This window comes from Trachurus japonicus, chromosome 13 (assembly GCF_045865225.1).
Source record: "Trachurus japonicus isolate A0001 chromosome 13, Traja_1.0".
Taxonomy (NCBI): domain Eukaryota; kingdom Metazoa; phylum Chordata; class Actinopteri; order Carangiformes; family Carangidae; genus Trachurus; species Trachurus japonicus.
In genome coordinates this window covers 25,571,608-25,585,706 of record NC_140919.1, presented here as the reverse complement: position 1 = coordinate 25,585,706, position 14,099 = coordinate 25,571,608, and the positions used below count along the sequence as shown (strand labels likewise).

General features: G+C 41.3%; 1 protein-coding gene across 1 annotated transcript in view; it reads right to left on the bottom strand.

The window, feature by feature from the left end:
* Positions 1 to 1,011: 1,011 nt before the first annotated feature.
* The window catches only part of vps53 (VPS53 subunit of GARP complex), a 28,541-nt gene continuing 15,453 nt past the window's right edge, over positions 1,012 to 14,099 (bottom strand). Inside the window, exons 12-22 of the mRNA XM_085795547.1 lie at positions 13,504 to 13,602; positions 12,021 to 12,115; positions 10,696 to 10,938; positions 8,699 to 8,846; positions 8,274 to 8,356; positions 8,089 to 8,167; positions 7,724 to 7,872; positions 7,559 to 7,628; positions 7,222 to 7,359; positions 2,114 to 2,218; positions 1,012 to 1,656 (exon numbers count right to left, since the gene is read on the bottom strand). Of these exons, the coding sequence (XP_085651673.1) occupies positions 1,486 to 1,656; positions 2,114 to 2,218; positions 7,222 to 7,359; positions 7,559 to 7,628; positions 7,724 to 7,872; positions 8,089 to 8,167; positions 8,274 to 8,356; positions 8,699 to 8,846; positions 10,696 to 10,938; positions 12,021 to 12,115; positions 13,504 to 13,602 (1,380 nt within the window). The 3' untranslated portion in view covers positions 1,012 to 1,485. The remainder of the gene's footprint in view (positions 1,657 to 2,113; positions 2,219 to 7,221; positions 7,360 to 7,558; positions 7,629 to 7,723; positions 7,873 to 8,088; positions 8,168 to 8,273; positions 8,357 to 8,698; positions 8,847 to 10,695; positions 10,939 to 12,020; positions 12,116 to 13,503; positions 13,603 to 14,099) is intronic.

The window sequence follows — 14,099 nt, the reverse complement described above, 5'->3', positions numbered from 1 at the left end:
GCCCATTCAGCGTTGAACCATGGTTAGATTTAAGTTTCTATGTATTTTTTTTTCACTGCTATTGCGCAAAAATGTACAAATTGAAGCAGAGAGTGTACACCCATCTGATGAGGCTCAAGGGATAATCAGTGTCGGTGTTTTAATAGTGTTCAACAGCTGCCTGTGTAGCTGCAGAGCAGTTAGCACAATACAAATGTTTGCACCTGAAGGCAGGAGTGTCTACACCAATGCATTTACATCTATTTGATCTACAAGGACTCGAGAAGCTGAGAGGCACAGACATGAAAATCTGCGACCATGACCATGGAACAGACTGCAAATAAGTTTAGATTTTTTTTTTTCTTCCAGTGCTCTGATGTTCTGCATTTGACATCGCCAGGGATATGAGAGGGAGCAGCTTCAGAGATCCAGAGGGCACTTGGAAAAGTGTTGAGACAAAGCCATCTTGTTCTGTCTCAGTGTTTTTTTTTTTTTTTTTTTCATATGACAAAAAATGTACTTTACTAAACAGCAGTGCATAATTTGGGCCTGTAAAAGCACTGCAGTTGAATGGATGGATGGATGAATGGGCACTTTAATTTCAATGCAAAAGAGACAGGGTTAAATTTGAAGTGTTTACACAGACAGTATACACTCATTATTATTAATGTTGATGCTGATCTGTGTACAACCCGTAAACAACCCTTCTCTCTTCTAGGCAAAGGCCCAAGTGAAAAGACTTAAGTTTGCTGGTTCTAATTTCCACATGTTACCCAGAGACATTTTAAATGTCAAGACAAAGATGGCCTTGTGTCTCACTGAACATAGAGGAAATCCAAAGACCCTCTTTGTTCCAGACCTGGGAACCTTGTCATGTGATTCGTTTTAGGTCACTGTTCGCACAAACAACTCCGACACCTATGACGCATGTCCACTTTAATGGATGGCAGAGATGAACACAAATTTCATTCCGGTACCCCCCACCCCCCACCCCTCACTTTAAATTAAAATAATTGAGGAAAGCCATGATTATCCTTGAAGTACATTATATTCAGAAAAACATCCACTTTAATTAAAATCAGACTGCTTGCGATCATCCTGGATTAGACATGTCCCAGTGAGGCAGCCAGTGACTCTCTGAGCAGAATTTAGTTAACAGCACTTCATTCTGTCTCATGTGTGCGAATACACTGTGCAACAATGTACTGATGTTACAAAGCTCAGATGTTAGTGTCATGAAAAGAAATGTGAGAAATGACAGAAGTAAATGTCATATGTAGCGACATAAAGTAGCAGTAGAAGGCGTTTCTTCCTAATCCAGCGACAGTTTGGGTTCACATTACTGTCAGTCAGTAAAATCAGTCATCTCTTTGCTCTTTCTGTAATTCTCCACGGTGACTGAACTGAGCATGAAGTCTTTTGAGATGAATAACTGCAGGAGAGCCGAGGACAATCTCATCCTGCAGCTCTCTTTGTTCTCAGGATGTGATTGCAGTGTGTTTCTCTTCACAGTCTCTTCTTGATGAGTTTCTCTAGTTTACGGATGCGGGAGGACTCCTGCTCAGGGGTGGGGGCGCTAAAGGACAGTGAGGGGCCACCGTCGGCCCCTGAGGGTGGAGTGGGTAGCCTCTGCCTGAAGAGCTCCAGCATGCTGCTCTGTTCGCTGCGCTTCAGACCCTAAACATCCAAGTACATGAGAACAAAGGGGGGAAATCACAAACTATTAAAAAAACTCTCATTATGGGAACACACAGAGCAGATGAGTTCATGAGAGGAGATGCAAAGTGACAATGTTAAGACAATAATTTGCCATTTTGAGAATTATGCTTGCTTTCTTGCTGTTGTTTAGATATCTGTATGTTGAGTGTTAAGCTATAGCAGCTTGTTAACTTTGATTGACATAAGGACTATAAGGAGGGATAAACAGCCAGCTTGGCTCTCTACAAAGGTATTGGAATGTCACCACTACTGAAGCTCACTAATTAAGATGCTATATCATATGTTTAGACATCAGAGAGGGGTCTTCTCGTCCAATGTATTTGTCTGAAAGCAAAATAAGCATTTTTCTAAAAAATTCTGAACCACTCCTTCAATTTTTTTTTTTTTTTTTTTTTGTTAAAACCAACCAACTGACCTTCATATCCAAAATCTTCTGGAAGGTCTCAGGATTACCATCAGCCAGGAGCTTGATGTAGTTATCAACAAACACCACTGGTGGTTCATGTGGGGCCATCACCACCTGCGGAAAAAGTAGAGTTTAATGAAATCCCTCCCCGCTTTTCCTGTGCACCATCATGGGACGACCCATAAGATCTTTAAATGATCCCACATGGGGAAGCTATGGCCCCAGTATGAGGGGAGGAGGAAGAGGAGGGGGGTTCAAACTGACAGATTCAAGAAGTTCTAGCTGCAAACAAAGTCGAGACTCTGGTTCTATATTTAGAAGCCCACTCCTCACTCTCTTTTTTTTTTTTTCCTCTTTTTACACACCAATTACTCCATGCATGAGCGGGCAAGAATTAGCTTCACCAGTAATTATTTTGGGGGATATAATGAGTCTGGGCAAAAAATCTGCATTAGTCAAAAGCAGGCAGAAAAAAAGTTTAATGGAGCACAAGTCTTTCTGGATTGGATTCTCTTGTTTTGTTTTTTTTTCTCAACAATAGAGACGGGATGGAAAACGTGGATCAAATAGCATTTCTTTCAGCCGCTACAAAGCAGGCAGACCCACACATGGCTGACAGACCCCCGCCTCCCATCCCATGCATACGCGTGCGCACAGGGGCCATCTCACAAAAAATGCTTCTCCTACCCTTCACTTCAAAAGGGCCCAAACTATCCTTTCGAGCTTTAATGCTCCGTTTTTAACTCAAGGTAAAATACAGGAGAAGGTGAGCTGCACGGACAGGGAAGACGGTGAAGGAGAAACAGGAGAGACAGAGGAGGAAGAACAGTCATGAAAGGCTCAGGATTGCGTGGAATTCTTTGCTTTCTTACCACCCCTGCTGACTGAGTGATTTACTTAGCAACTGTCCTGGAGCCAGGCCAAGGGAAAGGCCTGCAGGGACCTTGTAAAAAAAAAAAAAAAAAAAAAAAAGGACAGAAAGGGGGAGAGAGGGAGTTTAAGAATGAAAGCTGGCATTAAAAGGGAGAGGGAGAGAAACAGAATGAGGAGGGGGTAAAGCACTTGGGCTGAACAAGGGTGGGGATGGGGGGTTGCCTTTAAAATACTCCCCAGAAGAGAACTTCAGAGGTAGTAGGGATTGGGAAGAGGGAGCTGGAGCTATGGTGGGCTGGGCTGCAAGAGCGTGGAAAACAGCCACGTCTCACAGGCATCGCACCGGCCAGGAGAGGCTGTCTCAGACAGACAGAAAGAATCCTATGTACTTTGAACATAACTGAGCGCTGGCTTACATAAGAGACACCCTAATTTATTTCATCTTTAACACTCAAAGTAGATCACTTGACAGCTACATAAAGAGTTGGAGGATCTTACATAAGTGGAAACCTAAAAAAAATGTACACTACTTTTCTATGAACGAAAAGGCAACTTAATATTGTGGCAGTTTAAAGGTGCACTAACCAATATTTTTATATCAAGAATGGTCCGAATGACTTTCCGTGATCAGCTCACTCAAAGTAACAAACCCACGGAGAATGACCACCCAACTCTGCAGTGATTTACAACTTTTCAGGCTACTTCAGATCCCTCAGCCCATTGATTTGCTTTGCAGCACAGAACCTTATGGTTTTTGGTTTAGCCATACTGCTCTGTCAGCATACAAGCTTTGATAAAACCCAGTGTTTACTACTATGTGTCCAGCGCAACATGATAGAGACAAAGTTAGCAACTAGCTGGTTAACATCCTGGAGCATTAAGGATTGAAGAGCTAGACATTTCCCAAAGGATTTAACACCACAAATGACACATAAATACTTAGACTAGTCCATGCGAGCTAGATGCGTAAATAGGAAGCTGTTACTTATGTGTACTAACTTTATAAGGTGATAATATATCAATCTGGTAATTAAAGCTTGTTTCACTGCTCCTGAGTGGTCAACAAAAAAATACATTAAACAGAATAATTAATGCTAGTTAAGTTAAGCAAGTTAAGTTTTGGAACACCAGGATACTTTTGATTATTGTGAGATCATCAAATCAACCAAACTCTCATAGCACACGATATAAAAAATGTTTTGGATGCCAACCTCCCTAAGCTATCCCCAGTGAACAATTACTCTTACTGTTTCACTTAAAAGCACAGCAGTGAATTAAAAAAAAAAAAAACAGTCCATAGAAGGATTGTGAGTTAAAGCAGAAGTAAGTGGAATGTTTGTGTTAATATAAGTCTTAAATAGTTATATCTTCCGACAGCAATCACTTACATAGAGTGTTTGGTCTGAAACACGGGTCTGTCAGTCACTCTGCTCTGCTGTAAGCCGAGGAGAAAACTTTCCTTGTATCCTACAACCTTTATCCAATGAGGAGAGAGAATGGCATGAAGGGCTGTGTGTGCAGCCAAGGGATGCGTGTGAATGTGGTGACATAGGGACGAGGACCAATAGATCCATGACGAGGGCGGGGGCTGCTAACTACAATCCAATTTCCCGCAGCAATGAGGACAAAAATAAAGCTCTCCTTCCCCCTCTAGCTACCTCTTTATCTATCTATCTGTCTATTCATCCTTACATTCTGGACTATTTTGTTAAGTCCAATGTACAAATCCAAAGTTGGTAACCAATACTGCCTCAGATCAAACAACTTATACTCGACTCTTGACTTCATATTGAATTGTACAAGGAATCCTACAGTGTGCCTCAATTTCAAAGTGAACTTTGACAAAGTTAAAGTGCTCCTCCAATTTTCCCAATGAACAGCAGATTCTTGAAGGAGCTAAGACTCCAGCCCTCCTGATCTAAAGTCACTGTATCACAGGGTGTAATTTAAAACCATTGTTGGGGTTGGGCAGCGGAATTCCTGTATTGACTGCTTTCAATGAGTTTGTCTTAACAAAGCTTCAGTCTCAACCCAAGGTGGAAGCAATTACCTGTGGGGAGCTTCGATGGCTAAAATGCTGGCTGCAGTACAAAAGTTTCTCTTTACTCTCTTAACTTATATACGGTAGGCCAAATACGTTTAAAGAAGACATCTCGTCTCTTTCAAAAGACTCCAATCCTTCTTTGCCTTTATACTGTAGGCAAAATACAATTCACAGTTGTACTGTATTGATCCATCTTGCGCAGCATTATTGATTCTTATAAAGTTTTTATCATGGTAAATGGCTTGTGTTTATTTGCTGCTTGTCTAGTCTTAACGACCAATACATGCATAAATACAGTGCTTTTCCCCTACGCTTTCTCCTTCCATACACACACATTCACACACCAGTGATCATGCCCACAGACATGTTAATGAAGGCGCTGGGGATCGAACTACCAACCCTCTGATTCGTGATCAACTGCCTACATCATTGGGTATTCCTAAGAATTCTTGTTATCAGGCTTTTTTTCCCCCGGTATCAGATCTCTAGTCTCCAAAATGATTATTTGTCCTAAGCTGTCATGGTAGCGCATGTGAGTCACTCCAAGCCCTTCATGCAGTGTCAGCTCCGTCTATGAGAGTTCTTAGAATCCATATATAGATCACATTCCAGTTGAATGGCCTCGCTGGCAGTCAGATTCAGAGAAAGCAGACAGTAGTGGGCTGATGTGAATGCGTTCTGTAATTCCATAATGTGAAAGCCCATTTAATGTGTGGCAGATGAGTAGGAATTCATGTGTATACATTCAGGGCATTTTTCCAGGGAACAAAGAAAGGCCATATGGAAGAGTGTGCATCCCAGTAGAAACCAGTTGTGACAGGCAATGGTTTGACAGTCATTTTCTGAGACAGCTTCAAATGTTAAGTTTGCCTGAGTATATGAGAGTGGTTACAGTACAATGCCATGAATCTAAAGTATCTCACTGTCTGCCACCGATCCACTGTTTTTCACAGCAATGGCAGGGTGGGCGAAGCACGACTGAAGAAGGTCACTCTGACTGCTACGCACATCAAGACAGTCAAACTGTGATAGCTTCAGGAAGGAAAGAAGGCCTCCAGGGAGTCCAAGGAAAATCAAGGGACAGGTAGACGTGTGGTCTGTGTGTTAGCGCATTTCTGTACACTCCAGGGACAGTTAATTAGGGTGGGGTTCATCTACGGCAGCCACATACCAGTGTCCTCTAGGGTCTCATAAGGCAATTCAGACTGGCTGCATCCTGTCTTTGCTTTTCCCATTAAAAACAACTTTCAATATGCAACACGTTATACTGCATGTTTTCCGTGAGTAGACGCATGGTTGCATGCATTTATTTATTTACTTGCTCACCTTTCCATTGGCTTAGGCTCAACAACATACTGTCTGGGTGCCCGTCTTTCACTCATTAAACCAGTGGCATATGAGCACCATTCCTATTCCCTTCCTAACTCATGTGAGGTGGGTTATTTTATGGAAACATGCTCATAAAGTGCTATTGTGAGTCGGATTAAAGACACAATTAAAGGGTTATTCTGCCCAAAAATAAATTCTAAGTAGATAATCTGCTCCAGTGACTTAAGGCAAAGATTTTAATACCGGCTCGCCAGTCAAACCACAAACACTTAGACAAGAAATGTTAGTTCAGTCAGTCTATTGCTGCTTCTTATGATGGAATCTTAATCAGTGGAAAAAGTCGTTAGCTGCAGGTTGTGCCAGACTATTCTTTGTGAAGACTTCACATCAATAGCAAAGGTCATGTTTAACTGAATATGTCAGAGTTTCGACACTAAATCGTTTAAATGACAAACAAGAGATAAAGAAAACTCACTTCCACAAAAGGGTCTTTGTAAAGTTCCGATCCTTTAAAGGTCAGAAACCTAAGTTTTGGTAATAAAAACGGTCAGCAGGACTTTCACCACCCAAGTTAAATGCCATAAAACTTGAGTGGTTTTGATAATTTGTTGAGGTTAAACTATTTTCTATTTTGCGTCTCATTAAGATCCATCAATTAAAGATGCCAGTTCATCCTCAGTTTATACCATGAAAGGTAAACTGTTTAAATGAATGTCTATTCACTTTAGGAAGGAGTTTAAGTACTTTTTCCAGCAGTCATCAGAAGAGGGTTTGGCTGTGTGCTTTTTACACTCACACACAGATTTCTCCAGTCGACAAACTAAATAGAGTCTGGTTTGAATTAATGAAGTCCCCCCCCTTCCCTCCTCACCTTTAGTATCATCTCTGCACGGGTCATGCCTTTCACCACTATCTTGGTGTAGCTGGCAGGTGCCTTGCGGAGCACCTGGGAACCTATAGAGGGCAAATCCAGCAAGACTGTCTTCAAGGAGTGGGTGTCAAGGAGGAGCTGGTGGGGTAAGACACACAAGATTTTCAAGATTAAACATATATACCAGTGCACACAGTGAATAAATGAAATGCAATAATTTTCTGATGTAATACAGATGCAATATTCTACATGTAAAGCCTGAAATGTGCTTAAGGTGATGACTCACAATGAAGCTTAAAAAAAAACACTGGCACAGATGATCACAAATTTAACTTACTTGTTCAGCTCCCACCATGCTGATAGGCTTACATCTGAACAGGTGGTTTATAAATTTAGGAATGAAAGAACTAGGGAGAAAGAAGAGACACATATATCAACTTCAGGGACCGTTAATTGTAGCTTAGATGGTACTTAAGCATGAGTGTGTGTGTGTGTATAGTACTTTGTGAACTTGATGCAGAACTGTGTGAAGTATTTGCGAGTAGAGGCCAGATTGTCTCTGATGATCGGCACATTTTGTTTAATGTGCATGATGATGGACGTGACATAAGGACTCTGGTCACCCACGTGCTCCACACTCTGCCACGGCATCTGAGATAACACATCAGTACTGATCAGAATACTGCTCAACATCAAGTTCATGCATTTAAATGCATTACACAATAAAACAAAGACATATTTCTTAGAGTATCAGTTAAGGAGAAAAATATGTTAATCTTTATTTCACTTTTAATGAATGGCTGTGGTGCTGAATTCAAATATCTTCAGTACTATACACATAAGCGTGTGTGTGTGTGTGTGTAGAACCTTGCTCATAGCAGTAAGAGCAGGATCACAGGCAGCGTCGAGATCTTGTACAAGTAGCTGGATACTGTTTGAGATAACACTGAGAAATAGAGAAAAGAGTCATATTATTAAAAAATTATCTGCACTTAACAGAGGGTAGGGTGTTTTTTTAATTACAAAAAAAAAGCTCTGCTTTTGTTACTTACGTGCTGAACGTATCCATCTCCCCAGTCAAATTAATTCTCTCCACCAAGACTTTATCAACTTTCTCCTTTAGCTTCTCTTCCAACTGGAACAGAAATAAAGAAAACATGAATGCAGGCACATTTGTTTCATAACTTTGAGTGCATCCCTTGAAATATGTCCTAATCTAAAATACAGACTTTACAGAAAATTGCTGCATGCATGTTGCAACAAAAACAAGATGGATGAAATCTTTCAGGTTGTGTTGTAATTGTAACCATCAGAAGTGAGTTCCTTAAAACACTGATGAAACATTAGTCAAAAGTCTGTAACTACATTCCTTAATGTATACTGTCGCTGCGGATACATCTCTGATTCTAATCAATCATATGCACAGAGTTAGGGTTGTTACAGTAAGGCCTATGCATCTCTGTGTGAGTGCACGTGCCTGTTGTGTGGTTGCCAAACAGTACTCTGCAGTGCTAAGGATGCTACAGATCAGACAGAGCTCATCTACGGTGAACTTCGCGGCTTCTGATCCCTCTTTCTCTTTCAGCAGACTGCTGATGGTAAGACCCCCACTGTTACTGCTGGATCTGGAGAGAGAGGGACACACACGAACACACAGAGACTTAAAAGGAGAGGTAGAAGAGTAGCAAAAGTCATGAAGGCAAAGTGTAAAACACCTGTTAAGTAAATCATGGCAATATATTTCACATAATATACACAATATAAATCAATATTTTTAGTCTTTATTTAGGCTACTGTGTGAATTAAAGGCATCAGGGCCTGAAATGAACTATTTGATATGTTGTATATTGTTTTTCCTAAGACAGGCTGATGTGAACTCACTTTGCAATAGGTTTTAATTATAAAAAAAACAAAAAAAAAAAAACCCACACTTTTAAACCACAGGTAAAGAACGCAATTTCTACTAACTGAGACACAACAGGCGCAACTACAAGCAAACTCAAGTGTCTGGATGTTGGGCCAATTAGACTTCAACAACGACTCAGTCATTAATAAAAGTCATAAAAGAGAGATGTGAGCAAAACCACAACATAGTTGAAGGAGGCCCTCCTTTCAACGTCCAGCCAATTCACGGCACACCACAATGGAGAAGCGTGTCTGTGTACGTAAGTGTAAGCACTTGCAAAGCATCTGAATGCATCTGACTGAGTATCTTTTTACAGCTCAGAATATGGCATACATTACTCAGTGAAGGCAAGTGTGTCATTAGCATGCATGCATATCTGAGACAGAGCACGCCTCTGTGTGTGTGTGTGAGTACGCCACAGCCAGTGATGAGTTCTTATGCGGCCAATGAGCCAGAGATGTTTTTGCTGGTAGCGTATTAGACTTTGCCACAACATAACCAACTCCAGATCCTTCATAGCATGCCATTCCACTCCATCAAACACAGCGAGGACTGAAGACATTAAGTTTCATAGTAAACTCTTAAACAGCTCCATCACCATAGCGAAAGAAGAATGAGCAAATATGGGCTTGACATGCTTGTTTGTGAAACTTTAATCCTAAACAAATCTTGAGTTTGTGTTACTGCCCAAAATATGTAATGATTCTTGTGGATAGAAGTTGTTAAAACATGAGTGAATGAATTGGAGCTGGTGAGTATTTGTCAGCTGGACAGTGTTTGCAGGACTGATTCAACAGTTTTCAGAAAAAGAAGGAGGTCTATAGCAGAGTGGGATGTGCATTTGAGTAGAATTGATTCATTGCTAAGTCCGGCCTTTTCACGGTTTTTGTTGAATATACTGTAGGAATAAATATTTTTAAAAAACTGCAAGGCTTATAATATATGGTAATATCTTCCTCTGTTAGCAAAATGTGTTTTTTTAAATTCCCTTTTATTTCTGTTAAGCACATTAAAACTTTGTTAAGAAAAGTGCTATGTAAAAGACTATTATCATTATTTTGGTTATATTTAGAAAACCCTCCAGGCTAGTGAGTAGAGGGAGTCGTTTTCAACTGACACTCACTTGTGGAAAAATGTCATGACTTTGTGCTTCAAGTGAGAAGAGTTAGCTGAGGGTTTACTCTGTCACCTCAAATCAGTCAGGCTGTCTTACAGCCACCATTCACTAGCCGTTTAGAGTTCATATTAAGCCACTTCTCTACTGACTTCAGCAACAGAAGCCAGCTGATATGGGAGTGGCTGAATAATGAAGCACTTTGATTTGACAATATGAGTAAAAATCACATTTAGTATAAATTAGCAGCTTATAACAATGTCATGCTAATCCTTAGCCTTTATTTACCATACACACTTTGTCTCTTTGTTTTAATTCTATCACGGGATAAAGTGTCTTCACTGAAAACCATGTGCACTCTGAGTTACTTGTTAAGTGTATAACTTCCCCTCTATGAGGAAGGGCAATTCTAATCAATAGCTTTTTGTTCAGACCAAACCTGAACAGATCTTACTTAGGCAGGTTTCCCGAGAGGATCTTCCAAGCGTACTCTCTCAGGAATTTCTGGAAGATGGTTGTGAGGGCGATCATTGGTTCTCCGGTGCTCAGCTGGGAACACTGCACCATGCACTTCTTGTAATAGACAAAGAGGTCAGCACAGCTGGGCAGGACTGCTCCGCCCTCCTCCGTACCCGCCTTGGGTGGGCCTTGTGCTCGGAAGTCGGCCACGAACCGGTCGATCAGTTCCCCCAGGTTCCTGCGTATGCCCGAAAATGTACAGCCAAACCCACAGAAGTTCACATGCACACACATGGATGGTTGGATTAGTGGCACATGAAAGGAATTAAATGAATCAAGTAAAAATATTTAAACATTAAAAACATATGATTGGTCTGTAACCCCAATAAATAAATGAAGGGATGAAATAACAGGCAGACAGAGTAGCACATGGAGAAACAGCAGAAAATATTCCAAGCATATCAAAATCCTCAGCACTATGTTCAACAGGTCCACAGTCAGTTGGTGTGGCCCGATCTTACTGAACATTGGAACTAAAGCCAAAGACAAAACAAGCAGGCCACTGTTCTCTCCCGCTATGTCCCACTGGGGACAAGCTGATCTGGCCGCTGCCTGTTTAAGGTCTTTGGACAGAAGTGAAATGAGGTTGTAGCTGCAGAATGGGTCAATCCTGTTCCTTTGAACAGACAAACAGCATTTAACGCACCACAGAGCCATGAGCCAGTGGCTGCATGCAAACTCAGAGGTCCCAGAAACTCAGTTCAGTTTCAGGAGCGATCACCATGACAGACCGGGGGGAGGGGAGGGACTGATGGAGGAGAAGTGAAGAATGGTGGTAGAAGACAGAGGAAGGGGAGGTGAAAAATGAAGCGAGAAAAAACAGAAAAACGGTCTATAAAGAGGGAGCGACATAAAAGAAGCATAACGAACGTTAAACTGAGAACACTTACACAGGAAGAAAGAGCAAAGAAGGGATACCAAAAAGAAAAAAAATAAAGAGGTGGGAATGAAAATGGGCAGATCTGCTACGGCAGCACTTCTTCAACCTCCCTCGCTCTTTCTCTTGGTGTCTGTGGTCGTGCAGCTAATGGGAAACATTTCTGCCACAGTGGAGACAGAGGCATGTAAAGGAACAAGAGATGGAAAGACAGAGGAGGCAATGAAATAAAATGGGAGAAGGGGGATCTGATTGATAAGTGGGCAACGGAAAAAAGGAACGCATGTGCCAACTTTACACGCAACCTGCTCCTGCTGATTCTGGGTCTGTGTGCCACAACACTATTTGCTCATGTCTGCATGTGAGAAGAATACATTGCTCACTTGTCTTGGGATTCTATGTAGACGTATAGATGAGGTTCAAAACACTTGGAGACAATGCCATGGAAAGGGTTGTCCGGCGCTTTGGGCTTCCTGGGCTGAAAGAGGAGAGGAAAAGGGGGCCATTAGTGAAATAACAGGTTGTCGCTGGAGCTGCTCTGAGCTTCAATCATCCAATCATTGAGCTTGTGTTGTGTCTCCTATTCAGCCAGCATAAGGTAAATGTCCAAACTCTGAACATACAGTAGAAACAGGGTCAAATATAAGGTGGATTTGACAATTTACCATGTGCCTTATCTTAAAAACTGAAGCAACTGACTTTGGAGGCAAAAACACATATAGGTTTATTATCACGGGGCTGTTGTATTGGACTGCATCAGCTAAGCTTTATGAAAGGTAAAACTTGAAGCTTCTGTTTTAAGAGGCATTGATTTAACTTTATTGTCCGTTTGGAGGCTATAGCTTGATACTGCTTTGTGCTACACCAAGCTCCACATCACAGGAAGGAAGTGAGTATTTTAATCTTATTATCATTTTTATACATACTTTCCAACTCAAAGCTATATAAACTTGAATGTTTGTTAATGAGGGATGTGTATTTGTGTAATGAGGGGGTGTGTGGCCAAAAGTGATCAACATCCTACATTAAGATGTGCATAATTATAAGGCAACTTCTTTACAAAATGGGCCAAATAAGAGAGTACAAGGTGTTCAGTGCTCAGAGACATGGCCATGGTGGTATGAATGAAAAATGATTTCTGTAAAGCGCTTTGGGTGTCATGAATAGCGCTATATAAAGCCAAGCCATTATTATTATTCATTATTATGGCAAGGAAGGATGAAACATGACCACCTGAACAAGACTCATACGTTGAAAAATCAAGACTGGGCAGAGAAATATCCAAGGACAGATATTTCAAAGGTCTTATGGAGTCTGAGGGCTGAACACCTTGTACTTCTGGACACTCCAGGTAGGTTGCAGTTCTGGTATATGGTGGCACTGCAAGATAATGGCTTCCTGGCAGCTTCATTCTTTTCAAGTCTTGAGCAGTTATTTGTGTGTCTCTCTCTCCCCACACACTTCTTGCAACCCTGTTGACTATGTGCAACAAAACATTTGACTTTTTAATTCAGCTCCTTCAAGAGTGCTGTACCCCTCCGAAAGGTATTTTACAAATTATTGACATTTCAGAGTCAGTTAAATCTCTTATTTGGCCCATTTTGTCTGAGGAGTTGCCTAGTAATTATGCACACCTTAATATAGCGTATTGATCACTTTTGGCCACACACCCCCTCATTTCACAAATACCTCATTATGCTTCATTTCAACAAACATTTAAGTTTATATAGCCTGGAGTTGGAAAATCTGTATAAAAATCAAGATGTGGTCAAAATACTCACTTGCCTAATAATTGTGAACGCAGTGCATCTGACAGGCCCTTCATGTTGCTGAAGAGTCAGGTGGACTCAGTCCAGATCAACCTACCTTGGTCAGATCCTCGTCCTTTTCTGCACCCACATCCTCACCAGGCTCATCCTCCAGGAAGGGGTTAGTTGAGTCTAGAGGGCTCTCTGGTCTCTTTTGCTGTAAAAAACACAGGATTTTGGATGAGGGGTTAGACACCAACTGCAACATTCCATGGTGACAAGAGACTCAAGTGAAAGTAAGTTTTATAATTTAAAATAAAGTCCAGGTTTCATCACTGTCTCTCCATGTCTATGTGGACCATTTCGTGTGGGGCTTTGATGAAACTGCACCCCCAATTATAAAATTCCACTCAACCAAATCCCTGATTGAATTACAGAGCCCAGCAGGCATGGGTGTAAACTGAACTGAGGACAAAAGGGTCTCTGTCGAGTCTAAATATTATCAATTCTGAACAAGCTTGGCCTAGTTGTGCTCCAACAAAACTAAAAAACCATGACCTTTATAATCTGTCCAACCTCTGTGTCTCACTTCCACCTACACACAATGACATGACCGGGATTAGAAGATTTCTTCAGGCTCTGACACCAACAGTGTCCTGTGTGTTATGTGTGTCAGCAGTTTTATCGACATGTTTTTGTGGGATAAGGAAAAGT